We start from the raw sequence: 19,949 nt of genomic DNA on the forward strand, positions 1-19,949 counted from the left end.
TTTGGCGGATTAGGCCGATCTCGTCCATAGTGAACCTTACTAATGAAAATTATACTTAATAGTAGGGGATACTTACTGATAAATTGGATCTATATTCCCACTATGATTTTACTAGTTTCCCACCATTTCATCGTCGAAGGATATTGATGGGATGAAAAGTCTTAGACCTCTATACTAGACCGCCGCGTTATGTGCGGTGGTTCTTGATAGAGCGAGGGTTTCATATGGTAACCGCATAGCAGCTATAAGACGGTCATAGTTCCCGGAAGCATAGCCTCATTTTCCTTCCGCTTCGATGACATGATTATCTACGTAGCGCAACCGCTGTGAGGCGGTTTATGCACTAGGCCTTTCAAGAAGGAACTCAACACACATGATGTGATTTGAAGACGCTCCTTTGCCCGCCCCTTCCGCAGATGGCGATGGTCGCATGTCAAAGCTTGACGCAGTGCTTGGAATAGACGTCAGTAATGCCTTCTCGATCGCTACGGTCGCTCCGACCTCATTTGCGACATGGCTACTTTTATAATGCTCGTCGAGACAATCGTTGCCCTTTGCAATGTGATTACACAGGGGCCATAAGCAGACTAACTCGGACTCCACGGTGGCAGCCTGTAAAGGGTCCTTGGTCGAATTGTCTGTGATACTCTCCGTGTACTGGTATTGGGGTTGAAAGCTCCATCGAGTCCTCTGTTTGGAATTGTCTAATTGATGTTTTGTAGGGTCCTGGGTGTGAAATATATCCACACTCCCTGTTCTTCCATGCCAGTCCTTTGCGTTGGAACTGGCAGCCTCCCTGGAGCCCGATGTCATGGCCTGTACCCATTGGTGTTGAAGACCGGCGCACCTATCGCAGATAGACCTAATTCTATTGTCCTGTGGACTGTTAGGAGTAGAACTTGCTGTAATTATGGAGATCCATTACCTGAAACATCAAGGCGTTGCAATAAGTGCAGGTGTCCTCCGATCGTGTCTTTTCGTTTTGAGCCAGAGTCTCTTCTGGATGGACAACAGCTTTTCGCTCATAGTCAACTCTCAATACTGGAGATCCATTGGACTGGGCTGCGCAGTGTAGGTCCTTCTTCATGATTTTCCGCTGCGCGGGCCGATTTCGCTGGATCTGTCTGCGCACCATCTTCAAAGAGCGATCCTCAGACGCGGTATAGAGATAGAGGGTATGAAACTCGAGGAAAAGGATCTCTTGCACCAGAGGTGCGGGAGGTATGAAGGGGCATTGCCATAGCGTCTTGTGTACAAGCGGTGCTGACAAGCGCAAACTAAGTAGCTGCTACCGCATGTGGCGACTCAGTATGCAGGGCTTACGCCTTGTCTTACTGGCGGTGCTGTATCCTTATCATTAAAGATATGTTTAACAAACTTATAGAATCCTTTGTTTGCTACAAGTGACCTGTTTGTGAAACACGAATCCAGTCTCCACCATGAACAGTTCTGGTTTTGCAGGAGCCACAATCAGATTCGAAATCCGTGTCCATTTTCGCCCAACGCAACTCGCTCTGTGCATATTCCGCCTTGTGTTGACGATGCAAGGTGCGTGGACCCACAAACAGAGCTGCCCGGAGGTGGGTGGGCAGCAATAACAGCCAGCTCGCGCCGCATCTTGGATTTCCCATCGTTCACTTGTTGCATAAACAGGAGGATAACTGGGAGGAACTCAGAACGAATTCTCAAGATGTCTTGAAGCTTTTTGGTGAAACAACCTACGGTACGCTGTCGTGAACGTCCGGGTATTCTGGGATAGGTTTCATTCCACGTGAATTTCCTGTCAATTTGGGCTGAGTCAGAGGTTATGATTGAAAGACCTCAGGTGGCATTCCCGCACGTGCCTCTCCTCAGAATGGATTTCTCGGCTCACGCCGGAAATGTTATCGCCGCATCCACGGCTGGTGTATAGTTTCCCACTCGGAAAATCATTCGTATAGAGATGTTCTCATAGCTTGGGCTTGGTCCACAATAGTATTGTATGAGATAAGGTGTGAAGTATAAAGATGTCTCTACATAGCAGTAAAATGTAAGATAAAAACACGACCATCCCAACATCCAAGAAGCAGCTTAGTGCCTGCATCCAGTGTGGCCCACTCAACAGCTCCCGATTGGAGCTCTGGGAGAAGTCAGAGGACTGGCCGCGAATCCCCCCAAACCCGTGTACCATTCGAACTAATATAGACTGTTAGATATTGTGAAACTTGTCAAATCATACTATGTAAGCGCCAGGATTTAACGTGGGACGTGCAGCACCGATTGTGCAAGCGCATCACTCTCAATCTTGCGTTGAGTAATATAATGTCACTTTGATACATCACTGCTAGAAAGCCGCCAATTTCCAATAAAACTAAGTTACGATTAACGGATCTTACACGGAAATGGCCATATATAATGTGACCCTGCGGTCTATTCTTTTTAACCATGAGCAATTCAATCCCACGAAGGACGCTACTTCGACATGGTCGCAAGCTTCCCCCCCTCGACATCAAGATGGGCACGATCCAACAGGATCACAGCCACTCTAAAATTTTTGAAAAAGGCAACGTATCTATACAACTAAGAAGCCTTACGCTGTCTGGACACTCTCCAGAATATCTTTCTGCCCTAATACAGGATTTTGCACGTAATAGGGGGCCCGATCTTACACCATCCCAAGGCAATAGCATTAGTGAATATCATAAGCTCGTTGAGACGGTACTAAAACTTCGACCAGCACTAGAGAGTGAAGATATAATGCTACAATGCTACAACATCTTCAGTGAAATATTCTTCGGTGGCTGCCTCAATGGACTTTGCAAGATAGTATTTCGGCACCCGCGTGAGATGCCAGAAAACACGCTTGCAGACACTACATCATCGGAAACAACCATGGAGTACAGAAAATATATCCCGGATAACTATGCCGCCTTAATCAGAGTGACTAATATGGCTCCATCTAGGCGGTCTTCGAATTTTACAGAATTTGAATCCAGGTTTAAACGCTACCTCAGGACTCTATTGCACGAGATGACTCACGTCTACTTTGGAACCTTTGTTTGTGTCTGTGCTCCAACCTGCCAGGCACAATTTGAGTCACTGATAGGAGAGTGGGGCCACAAATCATGTTGGCAAGCAGCGGCGTATGCCATTGAAAAAGCGACGGAGGCATTATTAGGAGAGTTACTAGATATGAATATCGACACGAGTCTATCCACTGATCCACCAAACTATTCCCAATCACTAGAAGTAGATACTCTTGCTACTTTTCGAAATCTGATAGTATAGACTAGGTTTCACAACACCTTACTTCAGAACCATCATAGAATTGATAGACATGGAAAGTCTTGGTGCTTATATAACTAGTGCGATTTGGTGGTCAGCTAAGTATACTAAACGATAACGCTACAGTGAAGCTTCATTCCGCTGGCTGTTGCATACCGCTCAATAAACGATCGTACACTTAGTACCGTTAGATTATTGGATTTATCTTGCTTTCTTGAGCACGGAAGGCTCTCATAGAGCTCTTTAGCGATGTATGCGGTGTTGGTGCACCTTGTTATCACGGCTAGTAACTATTACGGTTCGTCTGGGTAGACCAGGTAGTATTCAAGTAGGAAGCATGGCATGCGACATGGCTGATACAGCACCTCGAGCCATATAATACAGTGATGACCACAATCAGTGTCCACGTTATTGACAATGAGTTGCGAGTCCCGCACGGACCAAGTAGTGTGGCGCATTGTGGCGTGCACAGTGCTGGCTTCCCGTACCAAACACTCGCTAGAAATGGCTTGTGGTAAATCACTGTAACATTTCCACAACTTAGTGCAACCCTGTCCCTGCCGGGGCGAGCGTATTAGCACAGTCCAGCATTATTCACTCAATGTATCCGCCTTTCAGGAGTCAGCTCCCCTTCCCGCACAGCCCAGCACGCTGTGGTGAATGTGGTATGTCCTTGCAATAAGTTACTGCCGGAAGAAAGGCAGACTGAACTCGATTTGAAACCAGATGTTTGAGCCGGGCCACTCACTGCGGCAACCTGCCATGCCTGAACAACTCAGCCAGCGGATATACTGGCGGATAACTTGCGATCGACCGGCCGGATCCCCTGGTCCCTTTCTCGGTACCATCTGTTAATTGATATGTGAGGCATGAGTTTCAATGGGCGATTCTGTCATGACTACTATCGTCGGTCTCATCTTGTGCCTCGACCAAAAAGGCTATGGCTTTTATTCTGGGGATAAATCGATCGATACAGTAATCTAGAAATGGAACATGACCAGTAATACCACGTCTTGTGTGATGTACTGTAACATGCCATAGTATAGAGACGAGCAGTACAATACAAGGTCCATTGATGCCCCATTCCAACCCTCAGCTGTCTATTCGTTATTCTACCCCTCATTCCTTTTGCCCGTGCCTGCTCTCGCGCGGTCTACAACTTGTCAGTAAGTATATATCTACCTACTTCGCTTCCTTTTCGACGTTGATCTCCAATGAATCTATCCAGTTCCTGAGAGGTGGCAGATCATCAGAACGGTAGCCACACCCAGAAAGAGTCAGTTTCTGCAGTGCTTGCAGTTTCTCCACAAATTCGTGAATCCAGTGATGATGGTTGCAAGGCTTCCACGGCACGGGATCGGCGAGGAACCTCGGCATTCCACACAACTTCAATTCCTTGATCTTCTCGGGCAGGTGCGGGAGGCAAGTCGCATCAACTTTTCCCGCACACCAGTTCACCACGCATACGCGCCGCGCGTGACCTTCTAAAATCTACTGCAATGACTCCAAGCCTTTCTTGTCGGTCAAACCCCATAGGCTTTTTCCGAATGGGGGATGCAAGGTTATAACGAGCTCCTCCGCGCTGACCTTGTAGGTTGTGTAGCTGGGGTCGAATGGATCGGGGAGAGTGATGATCTGGGCGCGGCCACTGCCCACCTTTGTGCCGAGCTCGGTAATGTCGTGAATCTCGGTCCAATCGATATTTGGCGCGGCATCATGATCTTCGTACAGCCATACGGCAGACTCGATGCCTTCTTCCTGGGTGGCGGACGTGTAAAAGGCACGGGACAGGTCACGAATCTTGCGACTCCTACCCTTCGCTGTGCCTCCGCGGACTCTGTAAAGAGCGGCGATCTTCATAGCATCGAGCTTTCGAGATACGTCTTCGAAATTCATGTCGATCTGAGGCACTAGATTGTGTCAGTCGAATAGCGGATAGCCCACTTTTGCGAAGGCCGAGCAACACTTACTTGGCGGCTGGGAAGCTTTGATACTCAGACAAGTTTCACAAGGACCGGTGGGGCGTGTGTTTGCCGCTCCAGGAGAAGTTGAAAGCAGTGATGGTTGAGAAGATGGAAGAGAGAAACGAAGGAGCGGCGAACACTGATTGTGGTCACTACTGTAACATCAATCTGAGGTAAATGGTGGGTGATGACCAAGGAGTCTTTAGCATCTGCTGTAGTACGATAAGATCTAGTTGTTTGCAGTAACGTTGGTAACAATGACATACTTGAATGCGACCTGATTAACAGCACGAATGGTAACAAATAGCTTCTTCTACTGTACAACTAGCGAGTAGTCTATCAACATCGTGTTTGTGTTGTTACCTGCTGTGTCAAAATTGGCAATCGGACATTGTTTGCGGTAGCTTGCCACGGTTTCGTCGATGCTTCGCACCTGGGGTGTTCGCTCGTGCGACCATAGTACTGTACAGAGTGGAATGGCTATACTGTGTGAACACACCCAACGAGCAACGAACAAAAGGAGGTTCTTTGTCGCGTCGCCAGATTATAGGAGAGCTGCGTATAGGCGGGGCAGCTGCAGGACTGGAAGCCTTATGACACATACGTCTAGCCGTAGCACGGATCTCAAGTCATGAGCACAGAACGTTACTCGGTCCGCAAGTATTTCCCAACTTGCTGCGTCTCTGAGCATTTGAAGGAATGTCATCCATCGAGCTCTGAGAAAACAGCCGGGTGGCTTCACTCATAAAACAAAGAGGCCGTGCGGTGCTTTGATTCGCGAGAATACCGGACTTTGTCCATCCGTGGTCCTTTAAGTCCTGATGGACCATGATAAAACGATAAAATACGTGGAGAAGTGGACGACGCGCTTCAGAATCCATGTAATGACCCTGGCATGATATTTACGGCGTGAAGAGAGTCGTTTGTCTCTGCCCACCACCATGATTCCTCATCAAGTAGTGAGACGTCATATGTGGTAAGCGTATTCAAGTCGGCGGGTATAGCGGACAACTCCCAGCCATCGTAGATATATTTTGAGATGTCTGGGGCCCTCGGCGGGAGGGTCTGCGCTGGTAACTCGTGAGATGGAAGATCTGTAGATCCAGTAGTTGAATAGGAGCATATTTTGTCGACGCTAGGCGTGTCGCAAGTTGGTGTAATTTGTCTTGGTGGATCTCGAGAGACAATACGATCCCTAATAAGCGCCATGATCTCGGGCACGTCGTTCTGATAATATGCATAGGCAATACTTTGCCAAGTGCTCTCCATGCTTTCAAGCCGTAGTGCATCTCGTTTCTGCTCCTCACGTCTTTTAGAACGATGTCTTTTCTGTGCTAAGCGATTTCGCTGTCGTAGAGACTCGGACCGTGGCGCCATATCTAGTGATTATCCTGTCCTGTCCGGAACAAATAGCGTACCTCGAATATTATATATACTCCAGTACCTCCTAGATAGTAGAAGCTGCGGCCCCAGCTAGAACACACTATTTTTAGCTCTTCAGGCAGTTTATAGAAACTCCCGGTGTTTGTCGATGCTTCTATTAATATCCCCCACGGCCAGGATGAAACGCTTGCAATTGTGACGCTTCGGCGCATGCTGTTCAACGTCTCATTGGCTGACATGTTGTCCGGAATTCGTCTATAGTCGGTCTGCTGAAGTTGCCTCTACGCATCTTCAGGCTTTCCTTTCATTACATTAAAACCCAAGTCTGATAAGTCCCACGTACTAGTTTACAGCACCGAAAGTATTATCTGAACGTTTGGCGCAAGTGTTCACCGGGCCCGCGATCACCGTCAGACTTATAGCTGGATTCGATGTGTATATACGAATCAGACGATCTCCATGTTGTGTCCATAGCGTGCTTGTATCATATCCTCGGCTAGATGACAGCCGGGCTAAATGGAGTAGTATGTTTACACGCGAAACCATTCTTAGCCCTTCACCACTTTAAATAGGTACCACTAGTGTGAGATTGGGTTGAACCCCGTCTGGAAGTGGACGGGTGCCCACAGGAAGTGCTTAATATTCGAACCAAGCTTTGATTGAGAGATACACTATCTTCAAGAGGTTACCGTAGGATGAGTTAGGGAATCTAAACGGAGCTGTAAGTAAATGGGATGATTTATACTGAGACCAAGTGGTGGTCAGCTGTTCGGTACGTATTTCACCATGTTGGACTCCCGTTGATTATGCATTATATGCATGGGCATTATTAGGCGATGCCTTCGTCTCGCTTTTTCGAAATCTGTATCGTGTGGATATCAAGCATCGCCAGAGTCGCATTGTGTCTTGTTCTCCGGGTGGACAGGTCGTACACTATACTTACGTCATGTATGATCTCTGCGGGTCACCTGCTCTGAAGATTCTTGATACCTTTAACATCATCTGCTCTGCTGACCGGAAAGCTGGTCCAAAAGCGGACCAGGCAAAGTCTCTTGCTGTCTTTGACATCTGCTTCGCTGACTTGAAAGCTGATCCAAGAGCGGACCGCAAGGCTAGCCAGAGATGTGACCAGAAGGTTGACCAGACCCACGTAGTATAGTAGAACGTGAAGCAAACTATCTCGAGCAGCATGCAAATAGCAAAACCAAGACATATTCCCACATATCCGGCTCCACCTACTGTGCTATCAGCATGCCAAAGAAATCCGAACGTGATCGGGCAGAGGAATAAGGCAAACAGAATGGAATGTACTATAACCAGGGCTCTCATTATGCCTTCAACTCCATGCTTCTTCTTTGAGTGTGAAGAATCGCTCGTGCTGTAGGCCGGAGCACACGCGCAGATTGCGCATATGACCATATGCATTCCAGCTAGGGCTAGGACAATGGAGGTTGCATATGTGCCACCGCGATAGAGGTCGGATGTAGCGATGAACAGAGGAGAAAGATTGAGAAGGACAAAAAATGTCGAGTAAAAGTAGAAGATCGAAAGCGCCATAGATACGGAGGCCAACAAAAGCCACAGACGTTTATCGACTTTGCCCCTACCCATAGGAGTTCCAGGTGAAGTATAGGAGGACCTGCGACTAGATGAGTGTTATATAGTCGTATGGATTACATTATACGATACCCTGATCTACTATACACGTAAGATCTCTCGATCGAGGACGTCATGAATGCCTCAATATACAAGTGTGGATATCTACTATATCCCGATTTAGTAGCTCTGAAGTGTTTCTATTACTTTAGAACTAAATGGTCGGGCAACTGGACAGCCTCAGGTCAGTCTCATTGCGGCGTTAGAAGTTCGTTCCTTTCCCTCCCAAACCCCTAATCGTGCTCAATTAGTGCCCGGTACGTATCGTGTGACACGATAACACGTGGGTATCATCTAACATATTGTTATGATATATAGAAGCGGGCGTGTAGATACTAGTGGATTGCAATCGGACTATCGATCCTGTTCTATATAGAACTGGAGTTGCTCGAAATGAAATGTATACCAGAAAGTTCTGAAGGCTTTTGGTCTTGATAGTATTTGAGTTCACTTACAACTAGAAGATGTTTCTTGACAATTTAATCACCTATCTGCCCGATTTCTCTTGTCCCGTTCAGGAGGGGTGACGCCCTTATCATAGGATCAAGAATAAATGCCACACAGAGATCAGTTAGTCTCAAATATGGCTGCAAGTACCTGGCCATAACCATGTCTTTCCACGAAAGCCATGCCGAAGCCCGAGCGAATGTTTTTGATATCCCCATTACAGTGCTCACATGCTTGGTCCTCGTCTTCTCATAATCTTGAAAGGTCTTCCCAAGTGAAGCAATGGTTGGGCCCACCTTTCGCGGAGAAAGAACTCCGGATGTCCCTCGGATACCGTTGATTAGCACCACAAGGTCGATCACCCCCTCATTGTATCCCATGCCAGTGCGGGGATCAAGCTTCCTTACCGCATCACCCACTAGCACAATACGACCGTGGTACCAGTCGGAAATGAAGCCCTCTTCGCAGTCGTAAAGCCCAATATTGCCGCCCGTCAATTTCAAATCCTGAACCGGGTAGTTTGGCATGACCATCAGGTGGCTCCAGCGCTTGAGCATTTCACGCTTATCATCGTCCGTGTAGCGGTGGTGTTTCGAAGACGGTTTCGCCAGCTTCTCGTAGATGGCGAAGCAGGAAACCTTTTTTCCGTGCAGATATTGCGTTGCAGCGCCGTAGTTGACGCCGTCACATTTGATATGGGAAGGGGCATCGGGCAACGGCTCAACTTGGCTGACAAGAACCCTGTAGGTCGAGCGATACGGGCTTTGATATCTCTCATCCAGATCATGGGGTGATTTATGTTGTCTCAGAGCCTCCATACATAAGCGCGTGCGGCTCCGAACGCCATCAGCACCAATGAGGATGGCTCCCTTTTCCGTATGGCCGTCCTGACAGGTCACCTGAACACCGAATTCATCCATATATACACTATCAACCTGTTTCCCAAGGAGAACCTTTGACTTGGCTTCCTCAGGGAGCATAGTGTATAGTGCTTCCACCAACTGTGTGCGGAGTAGAATACGAAGTCCCCAGCCGTGACTAAAGGGAACAGTAGCACATTAGCTCTTGCAATGATCTCCTTGTTCTAACAAGGAAGGCTCCAAAGGAAAGATGCGTGCTCTTCACGTACTGTTTCTCAAGGACAGATGGAAAGTCAGAGACATCAATCGTGTGCGAATCATCCCCAGAGATGACCATGCTGGTCCGTAACGACTCCATGAGAGGATCAAGAACCTCACTGAGACGCAGCTGTTGGAATATACGGGATGTCTGCGGCCAGATTGTCATGACGGAGCCAACTTTTGGGGCAGGATCACCCCGCTTCTCTAGGATTACAAAGTCGATGTGGGCGTGGTGCAAAATGTGTGCCGCAGTCAAGCCCACGAGGCCGGCCCCAGCAATAACAATGCGGAACGGCCGTGTTTGTTGGGAATCCATTGTGCCACGTCAGTGTTCGGAAGTTGTTCGGCTTAAGAGCAGGAAGCGTCCAGCAGGAATGAGGTATGACTACTCTGTGGCTGATACCAAGGACGGAGAGAAACCTGGAAGACGGCTATTCTGAGCGTGGGCTGCAACACCTAGTTGGCTAGTGGAACGAATCCTTAAAACTTCTTTGGCGTTGTTGCGCCACTTCGCTGGTTAGGTGGCAGCTAGTGTTTGCATGGACTACGACATGTGATTTGTTAATGCTGTTGTTGACGTTGTTGTTGATATTGCTTGTGATGTTGTTGTTTGTATGGTTATTGATACTGGGACAGTCGGGAAGGGATTGGAGATACTTCCAGACATCGAACTCCACCCCTTTGTGCATTTCATCGCGTTTCTCTAAAGAAAGACATATATAAGGACAGCAAGCCTTTGGAATATTACACGGTAGACAGACCTTAGACAACACCAATGGTTTGAACTCTTAACAGCACCGTTAACAGAAGTTATAACACTACGGGACGTCCGTACTCAGAAATATGCGCCTCTCGAGTCCTCTAATCCTCGTGCTACCTCTGCACCTCCTCGGCTCTGGGGCTTTGCCCGTAGGATCTGGACTGGAATTTCTATCGAGGGCCGATGGAGCAGAGCTCCCGGCGCTACGTGCGGTGTCGCCAGTCCTCGCAGACAAATACATTCCGGTCATCAAAAGAGATGGAGAAGATGCACTCCAGCTCGAGGGCCGACCTGTGGTCAAGCGAGGTGTGAGGATGGCCCAGCTCGAGGGCCGACCTGTGGTCAAGCGAGGTGAAGCGACACCGCAGCTTGAGGGCCGACCTGTGGTCAAGCGAGGTGAAGCGACACCGCAGCTTGAGGGCCGACCTGTGGTCAAGCGAGGTGAAGCGACACCGCAGCTTGAGGGCCGACCTGTGGTCAAGCGAGGTGAAGCGATGCCCCAGCTCGAGGGCCGACCTGTGGTCAAGAGAGCTGAAGCGACACCGCAGCTCGAGGGCCGTTCGATGAATAAGCGCAACCCAGAACCATCAATCCAGCATGTGCACCAGATCATACCGCCTGGAGAAATCGCCGGAGATTATTAAGCCAAGGTTGATCCTCACGATGCGCTGGATAACCTTCACCACCATTGTCTCGAATGTACGAGGAAGAGACTCTACCTAACCCTCTAACTTCCCGACAGCTTGCTACAACCGAGCTCGCTGCGCAAATAAATCTACTTCTGAATAACAGGACAGGATCTTCTGCCCCTTCTTATATTGAGCACTCCCTTTTCATCTTCTCATTCGTACATGTACGTTTCACGTTCGCGAGAAGAACTTATCGGAATCTCTATCCACATTCGTTCTACCTACAGTTACTATTAGTTATACACTTTATAGCCCACATTAGATGCGACAATGGTATCACGACAACTGACTGACTGCCTGGGGCGGTCCGAACTCGGATGTGCCCAATCACGCAAAGAATTTGCAGCTGCATGAACACCTTTCAAGCAGATTGCCGCTTCATCAGTGAAAAACCGCGCATCAATCAAGAATATACAGTTATGAAGGGCTGATTGAGCGTACGTGAACGAGCCATAGCGCTGAACAATTGTCAAGCAGTTCTATGATGTGACTGAGTATCGTCTGATCTTTGCAAAGACTGGTCGTGGGGCACCATAGTAAGATAGATTTGTCCTAATTCACGGCACACTGTGTGTCCTAAATTACCATTGCGCGGTTCTACATCACTTGCGTTCCATGTGATATTCGAGGCTTAGCCTGGCTGCCGGAAAGGTTGTCCAGGAGGTGGAGATGCGATGACACAGGCGTTCCAAGCATGCATCCCCGTCCACTGCGCTGTCCCCCTGCCACAGGTTGACGAGGCCAGGGCGTAATGGTGTATACCATAGGAGGCGCCCGAGCGGGGCTTCTATCCACTGTGTAAGGTAGCACTCCTCAACTACAAACTCTACTAAGACAACGCAGCAACCATGGCTGGGAGGTTTGTGACGGAGGCGCATGCGGGTTCCAATGCGGCAAGCACTTGGAGCGGACCAATTACAACCACGAACCCCGCCCATTCCACTTCCTCGCCAAACGTAAGACGCGTCTGTACCATAAGAGCAAACTACGCCCACACAAGCACTCGGGAGACCAATAAGTACCCGATCCACGACCAGGCGCAGAAGACCAGTGCCCGAACAAACAATGATAGCAGCACGATGTTAAATTAGTGACATACGGTAATCTATAAGGGCGTAGGAGCACTCATCGAGTATTTCAATCAAGACAGCTTAGCTTCGCGACGTTGTAAACAAACTGCGCCTTCATCAGGGGACAAGTGTCTGGTCAGGCAGGAGATACAACCGGACGGCGCTCTCCTTAAGCAAGAAGATTGGGCTATGGTTCCACAGGGCTGTCTTGAGGTTCGTGACTTACGCTGGCCTTATCAGAATGACCAATGCCAGACATGTCCCGAATCCCAGATGCAGGCATCAAACCAGCACGATGCGCAAGCACTAACTAAGATTCATCTGAAGTTATGGTCGCATTATGGCCTTGAGGAGCCGGCCCTGATGCTTCCAAAGTCTCAGAGTTGGCGGCAAGTAGGAAGCAAGTTGCTGTTTCGATGCCTACCACTGAGCTGCGCAAGTCACCCAGCGATATCTCCTTACAAAGCAATAGCTAGTCCAGCAATGCGCATGGAGACCTATCCGCCAGAGTCTGCCAAAGGCTTCCAACGCGGGAAGGCTTCTAACTAGAAAAGTACTGGAGCAAGTCAATTAGCAATTCAAGTGGGTACAATTCCAAAACACTGTCCAGGGGATTGAGCAGCATGTTTGACAGCAAAGCAGTCGCCTCAGCATGGATAGTGTTGCTGCTTCCCTGAGCCCCGCGAATACGATGCTGCTTCAAACGCTTCCGTGCTCTTTTAACGCTCCGAGTGTACAGTTCGGATGCGCTAGCTCAGATCCAACCTGAAGCAATCCCACTGCCTTAATTGTGGCCTTGGTCGATATTGTGACGTGGGTACAGCAGGAGAAACTCGAGTGAGCACTGAGCTTAGCGGCGCTCTCCCTTGCTACGGCCACCCTCCCGTGTATGCCACGCGGATGTTCAACAATCTCCAGCTTCCGATTCAACCTCCCCATTATAGACTGAGCTACTGCAGGGGATGCGACTCCATTTTTGGCATGGAGCCGCATCGAACTCTAGGGTTCATCACAAAGAAGGATTATTTGATCACTAAAGAGCTGACGGTAACAACTACCAAGGATTAGAGCGAGTGCTTGACACCAGGAAAGGAACCAGCGAGCGTCTCGTTGGTTGCAACGAATTTTACTTGAATAGACACATTCCCGGCCATATTATCATGCGAGAGCGATAAACTGGAGAAAACATCGAACTATGAAACACTGATCATACCGAAAAAGCTCTATTTACCCCTAATCCGTCGAGCTAGCTGAATATCCTTCTACTGGTCTGTTAGCTTGACACTTTCACGAGATAGCGGAAGCACTAACCGACTGAATAGTTACTCTTTTTGCGTGAATGGCGCATAGATTCGTGTCTTCAAATAGTGAAATCAGATAACTCTCGACAGCCTCTTGTAGAGCGCCAATCGCCGAAGACTGAAACCGCAGATCGCTCTTGAAGTCTTGAGCAATTTCACGCACCTGTGAAATCTGTTAGACTGGAATCTAGGACCTTTCGCTACACTTACTATTCTTTGGAAAGGGGCCTTCCGTATTAAGAGTTCTGTGCTTTTCTGGTACCGTCGGATCTCACGTAGAGCCACAGTCCCCGGCTTGTATCTATAGTTTCGGTCGACTTTTGTTTGGGTGGTTATTCGTGCAGCCTTTCCAGCGAGCGACTTCCGAGGTGCTTTACCGCCAGTGGACTTCCTCGCATTCTGTTTCGTCCGAGCCATGTAAAATAATGAGTATGCTCAAAGACCCGACAACGAACGGTGGGCAACGTCAACCAGTCTCAGATACTTAAGTCCTAAAGCTACGGAAATCTCTCTCGTAAGTCATTGGCGAACCCTAACGTAATGGCGTGCCGCAAGCTATATAGATTTGAAACAGCTCAAAACAGGAAGGTGGGTACATTACAGTAGTATTGGAAGGTCCAGATTGAAGTAGGAATTTGTCAATGTAATCACCTCGATAGACTGCTCTATGCTATACATATCCTTTACATACTATGGGTGCTTTTGAGTCATTACACATCCTCGGCCAACCTATAAGTATGACTGGGGGTTACGCACGCCATCAGGGTATTGCATACAATGGTCATCCAATCTGGATAATTACGGAGTAGTTCGTGTTCCATAATCTTCGTGTGCCAAGCTCTGGGGTTTCGTCTATCATGGATTACTACACATTTGAGGGCGCAATGGAGTTAATCCAGAGCCCCCCTGCTGGTGCGAAGTGAGGTGCTTTGTGATCATCGGAAGCAGAATAACCTAACGACCACAGGGGGCTAACCGCCTGATAGCCTACGTGGTATGGTTAGCGAGACGCACTTGGGCGAAGCGTTGTTATCGCGGGAGCCAGCCATGACAGCACGAGAGCGGTGCCTGTACGATATGGATCGCAGGAGCCTGACCCACCCGTTTTCCTCTTCTCCATTGTTATAGCCAGCGCAGAGAATGTACTTGAATTCCAACCCAGAACGTCCAGCGAGCCCTGCCTGTTATAATGATTTTAAAATGGACAGTCGTCCTTCACCTTTGTATAAGATACTCATCCACCACGACTGGGCTGCCCCATTACAGTCCGACCAGCTTGCTGACCCGCCAGCAATGGCAGAGACTAGCCCACCGTTCCATAGAACTAAAAGCAAAATTAGGGCTACTGCAGATGCGTCAGAAACGATACGTAAGACACTTTGTCCGCGCAAGTCTGGGAAGGATCACATTAAAAGGCAGGATATCATAAAACAAGCTACAACTTCGGAAGATGTTTTCGTCGTACTGGACAATGCCCAGCGGCGTAGAGAAGTTGATGTTCTACGAAGCTGACTACGTCAAAAACTAACAATATGAGCAAGCCTGCGGTAGCCTATGCACTTGCTGTGAACGCCATTCGGCAGGTTGGGACGAGGCCATGGATTGTGAGAAGCGCGCAGAGCATATACGGGCCGCCGCTCCCCATTTCGATCAGGTCGAGCCCGCTGATGTACATGCCTAGTGAGGAAGGAAGTGCTGAAGATGAATTAGAATCCTCAATCGAACATCACGTGTCTGGTTATTAGATTCGTTCTTGGAAGACCATGGCGTAAGCCAATGTCGCAGCCTACTACAACGTCGCACTGGTGCGGGGGCCAGCGAATGTTTTTTCGTGAGGATGAGAGCAGTGCTAACTGCTGAACGCAGATCAGGAATGGTTTTCACAATGTCCTCACCGAAAGTTCAAAATATGACGACTAACATGACAAATGTTGGAGGTCGTTGTAGTCATCGATACTGTCATACTCTCTGGTCCTATTGAATGCCAGATTCAAGTTATCTTTGACGCTTGTTACTCTGTAGGTTTCCTCGGCTTTTTCTTTCAAATCCTAGATGTCTCATCCGTTATGTCCCGGAAGGAAGAGGGCCACTAAAAGTGAAGCAGCTACCGACACGGTCGGCGGTAAGGCCTCCGAAATGCGTCCTCACCAGACGAGCATCGATGTGGACGACTACTTTGTAAGTATACGAGTGCTCACGCTGTCATCATGATGGCGCTGATCGACGTCGATTCAAATTCAGGCTCGGCCCTATGACATTCAGAAACACTCTAAATGGCCTCTTTTCTTGCAGCTTCGAGGTAGTATCCTTCCCAAGCTTATTGTGCCAGTTACTTTTATCGCTCTATGGGCCACCGGCATCACGTGGGTTCATAAGGAGGGCCCCTCTATCAGTCTTGGTACTACTAACGTCCTCCTTACTGTGATTGGTTTCGTCGTCGGTCTTGGACTTTCTTTCCGTAGCTCGACCGCCTACGAGCGGTATGCTGAAGGGCGCCGGTACTGGAGTCAGCTGACTGTGACGTGCCACAAACTCGCGCGGACTATCTGGATTCATGGCAAGGAACGCTCTGATTCTGTCAGGGAGGATGTACTCTCCAAACTGTAAGTTGGTTCATCGTCCGTGATAGCTCCGAGAAATGTGCTTACGATACCTACTCAAAAAGTACCGCCATTAATTTGCTCGTCACTTTTGCTGTTTCCCTGAAGCATCAACTTCGATTTGAGCCTTACGGAAACAACGAAGATTTGAAAGATCTTATCGAGCACCTCGATACCTTTGCCCAACAGGTCCCAAATGATGACCTTAACCATTTCAAGAGCAAAGGGATATTGAAGCGGATAGGCGAGGGCCTTGGGCTCTCTTTTGCCTATTCTAATCCCCGGAAGGCAATGAAGCGGGCCAAGGGCCCGCTGGGAAGTCTTCCGCTTGAGATATTGTGCTACCTGAGCGCATATCTCGACTCACTGTGTGAGAACGGTCAGCTGCCGATTACGATGCAACAGAACATAGCCTGTAAGTAAACCCGGGATTCAAATGTTAGTTTGCAGGCTAACAGCAGGTAATAGACAATAGTGTGGCTTCACTGAATGACGTGTTGACAGGCTGCGAGCGTGTCCTTAGTACACCTCTCCCGATCGCCTACGCCATTGCTATTCATCAGATCACGTGGCTGTACCTCATGCTCCTACCATTTCAACTACTTGACGGGTTAGACTGGGCCACAATCCCTGCAACGGCTGCTGCCTCTGGCATTATCTTGTCGATTCTCTACATAGGCGGCGAGATAGAAAACCCCTTTGGTACCGATGTCAATGACTTACCCCTTGAGGCGTATTGTGCCCAGATTGTCAGAGATCTTGAGATCATGACTTCACGCCCAAAGCCCGTCTGGGACGAGACTTCGAAGAGCCGCAGAAATAAGGTGCTCTTTCCACATAGCAATTTGTCCTATGAGGACTGGGCCACCCTTTCTGAGGGCGCTCTACGCCACACTCTGCGCAATCGCCCATTCTGTACTTTTTGTCCCGGGCCTACCTGCATGGATAGCTCGACCTACCAAGGTAACCCGATAGTTGATGAAGGGTAGACATTGCTGATGTGCGGATTATGTTTGCAGCCACACATTCGAGGGATATTGAATGAGATATGGGGTTCTTGGGATGTGACTTCAAGTTACCGTCGTTTCGTGGTATATGCGACCGTAGGGGAGATAGCATTGCTCAAAGATTATGAGAAACCATCCTTCCAAGTGTCTCTTACTGTTAATAACGTGCTGGCAACGAGTTTGCGCCTCTTCTCCGCCTTCCTCTTGCCCCCTCCCGTGGTATGGTTTCGTCAACACAGGAATAAAGGCGACTGCGCGCTGGAGGTCTGTAATGGGTTGGCAACATAGTGCCGCAAAGTTGTGCCCTGCCGGGGCGAACCAGGATCAGATCGCGGTTGAGCCATATCTGGTCAACCATAAATTTGAACATCGTTAGGTGCTTCTTCCTCCACGTGATCATGAGGGCCAATCTCGTGCTGTTGCGAGGATCCTTTTATCGGTCATCGCCGACATTCTACTCAATGTTCGGCATCTCCGATCCCTGTTCAACTTTCCAGCTAAGCAGAGTCGCGCCGCACGACCTCGCATCGGAAACGCGACCGCACACTTGCAGGCTACCATGGAACACCGTGCAGACCCCCTGCCGGAAAGGCCTCTCGACACGCCACTGGAATCACCTATTCAACAGATGTTGGTGTTGCTGCTTTGTGTGCACACAGCGGCATGGCTGAATTTTGCACGTATCCAGGTCTAATTCTTGCTTATTTCCTCCTATGGGCAAGGCCCGTACTGCCCACACCCTACTGTTTCCCTCGCAGAAGCTGCGTAAGTAATGGTAGGATTTCCTCAACCAGCTTCCTCCAGAAGTCACGTAATTGCTCGTCGTCCCGCGAGCCCTCCACTGCCGTGCGAGGCAGCCTCGAAAGATATTAACAGCCGGCAAGGGGAAACTTGCCAGGTGGTGTCGCTGGTGCTAGACGCCGCAAAGTACGTTGATATGCTTCTCAAATGAGACAGTGCAAGTGTCACTGGATCAGTGCTTTACCGCTTCACGACGAAGGCAAAGGTGGAGGCTCGTGGCACCATCTTCCACGTGTATCTGATGGGGCACCTTGATCACGATGTCATCCCGTAAAAGATGAGTCAAAATGAGCCCTATTAATGGAGCATCCACGTCCAAACTGCGGTAACACGGAGTAGTTAACGGGAATTGATTAAGATTCTCGCCCAGTGTGGAAGGGGCAATATATTCATAGTTTCTCCAGATTCATCACGTAGTCCATGGGTAACTCGGAAAAACAGAAATTGCGTAAACTTTGTGCGTACACTATGAGCTAGCCCCATATATACAATAAATCCCCGAAAGCTCCCTAATCCAGATTACGAAATCATCATCCTGTTCAAGGTTTCAAGTATCTTGGCATGTTGACCGTGGCCATTGTCCAATTGGTCGGCCAGCTGCCGTGCGCGTTCAATCAAGACGTCTAAGACCTTCTTCGTGTAGTCGAAGCTGCCGGTATCTTGCATATACTTGACCGCGCACCGCTTCACCTCGACGTCCGCCGTTTTCTGCTTAAGGATATTCAACAGCAGCGGATTTGAAACGTCGGAGCGAATGCTGTGGATTATAGGAAAGGAGAACTTCCCCTCTGTCAAATCCTCACATATGCCCTTGCCCTGCGTATATGTGATGTCGAAAAGGTTCTTGTAGTCATCAGCGATCTGGAAAACGAGACCCATGAGATGAGCCAGTGGCACGCAGTCCAGGAAGGCCGTGGACTCGGCTTGCATGAGCTTGATGGCCAGACGAAAAAGCCCACCCGTCTTGTTGCCGACCATTTCGAGATATTCCGCTTCCTCGGGGCAGTGAAGAGTGTCGCGCCAGAAGAGGTCCATCCCCTGACCTCGGTGGAGATTGATGACCTCTTCGACAAAGATATCGTGAGCCTTGGGATTATCAAGTTGCTTCAGCTCGCGCAGGGCAAGAAAATAGGCGTAATTGGCAGCATTGATTGTCTGCGGTGTGCCAAAAATTATGTGTGCTGCAGGTTGCCCTCTGCGAAGCAGCGAGTTGTCCTCGATATCGTCCAAGAGCAGTGATGCCGTATGCAGTGTACTGACTACTTTGGTTATAATGTCGAGGCTCTCCTGTGGCACCTTCAGCCACTCGTTGAAGGCATCCAGTATGAGGCTCCGGATTTCCTTGCCTGGATGTGAATGTAGGTAGTTGTAAGGCCCAAGGAGAATTTTCTCCCTATCATACGGCCACCCCATCGAGCTCACGGCAAGGTCTGCCGTCGTAAAACGGCAGACGTCCCATGAGCTGGGTTGAGTCGACGGGGAGCCTAGGGTCTCCTGGGAATCACTTTCTGGACCCATTTCTGTGGAGCTATTGCTTCAATGTCCGATCGCGGGGCTATGGACGGTATTGCAGGCCGCGTGTGAAGATCGACTCTTTTGTCCACCGTCAAGACGGGCAGCCGGAGCGAGTGGCTTGAGGTAAACGTCGTATACGGCCAATTAACATACCGAGGTAAAGATGTAGGCACAAGACCTGGAGGCATTGGCTTTCCTGATTATGGTTGATAAGGTAGAGACGATATGGTTATAGGGTAGTAACCTACCACAATGACGCATGTTTGGGGTCAAGCTTCCACACTGTTTGTTTGTATGCTATATGTCAATCTAGTCTTACCTAATCCTAAACCTTGTGCTACATTGTACTATGCTGCATGGATTGATCTTGC

General features: G+C 49.0%; 6 protein-coding genes across 6 annotated transcripts; 2 read left to right on the forward strand and 4 right to left on the reverse strand.

Moving 5' to 3' along the window:
• Nucleotides 1–336: 336 nt before the first annotated feature.
• On the reverse strand, nt 337–1,631 carry B0I36DRAFT_356854 (uncharacterized protein; the record flags this gene model as incomplete). The annotated part of the gene is made up of 3 exons (XM_046157698.1): nt 337–816; nt 926–1,263; nt 1,409–1,631. The coding sequence occupies 3 exons, from the start codon at nt 1,629–1,631 to the stop codon at nt 337–339; spliced, it is 1,041 nt and encodes a 346-aa protein (XP_046003831.1).
• A 7,115-nt stretch (nt 1,632–8,746) lies between these two features.
• B0I36DRAFT_258143 (uncharacterized protein) lies at nt 8,747–10,151 on the reverse strand (the record flags this gene model as incomplete). The annotated part of the gene is made up of 2 exons (XM_046151063.1): nt 8,747–9,752; nt 9,844–10,151. 2 exons carry the CDS (start codon nt 10,149–10,151, stop codon nt 8,747–8,749), a joined length of 1,314 nt encoding a protein of 437 aa, XP_046003832.1.
• Nucleotides 10,152–10,678: 527 nt separating this feature from the next.
• On the forward strand, nt 10,679–11,239 carry B0I36DRAFT_356857 (uncharacterized protein; the record flags this gene model as incomplete). The annotated part of the gene is made up of 1 exon (XM_046157699.1): nt 10,679–11,239. One exon carries the CDS (start codon nt 10,679–10,681, stop codon nt 11,237–11,239), a length of 561 nt encoding a protein of 186 aa, XP_046003833.1.
• A 2,338-nt stretch (nt 11,240–13,577) lies between these two features.
• On the reverse strand, nt 13,578–14,072 carry B0I36DRAFT_258116 (histone; the record flags this gene model as incomplete). The annotated part of the gene is made up of 3 exons (XM_046151059.1): nt 13,578–13,616; nt 13,666–13,818; nt 13,866–14,072. 3 exons carry the CDS (start codon nt 14,070–14,072, stop codon nt 13,578–13,580), a joined length of 399 nt encoding a protein of 132 aa, XP_046003834.1.
• Nucleotides 14,073–15,791: 1,719 nt separating this feature from the next.
• Nucleotides 15,792–17,244, forward strand: B0I36DRAFT_258200 (Bestrophin, RFP-TM, chloride channel-domain-containing protein; the record flags this gene model as incomplete). Its single annotated transcript, XM_046151075.1, has 4 exons — nt 15,792–15,833; nt 15,897–16,258; nt 16,321–16,670; nt 16,724–17,244. 4 exons carry the CDS (start codon nt 15,792–15,794, stop codon nt 17,242–17,244), a joined length of 1,275 nt encoding a protein of 424 aa, XP_046003835.1.
• Nucleotides 17,245–18,582: 1,338 nt separating this feature from the next.
• Nucleotides 18,583–19,476, reverse strand: B0I36DRAFT_258176 (geranylgeranyl diphosphate synthase; the record flags this gene model as incomplete). The annotated part of the gene is made up of 1 exon (XM_046151070.1): nt 18,583–19,476. The coding sequence occupies one exon, from the start codon at nt 19,474–19,476 to the stop codon at nt 18,583–18,585; it is 894 nt and encodes a 297-aa protein (XP_046003836.1).
• Nucleotides 19,477–19,949: the final 473 nt, after the last annotated feature.

This window comes from Microdochium trichocladiopsis (genome assembly GCF_020744255.1).
Source record: "Microdochium trichocladiopsis strain MPI-CAGE-CH-0230 chromosome Unknown B0I36scaffold_20, whole genome shotgun sequence".
Taxonomy (NCBI): Eukaryota; Fungi; Ascomycota; class Sordariomycetes; order Xylariales; family Microdochiaceae; genus Microdochium; species Microdochium trichocladiopsis.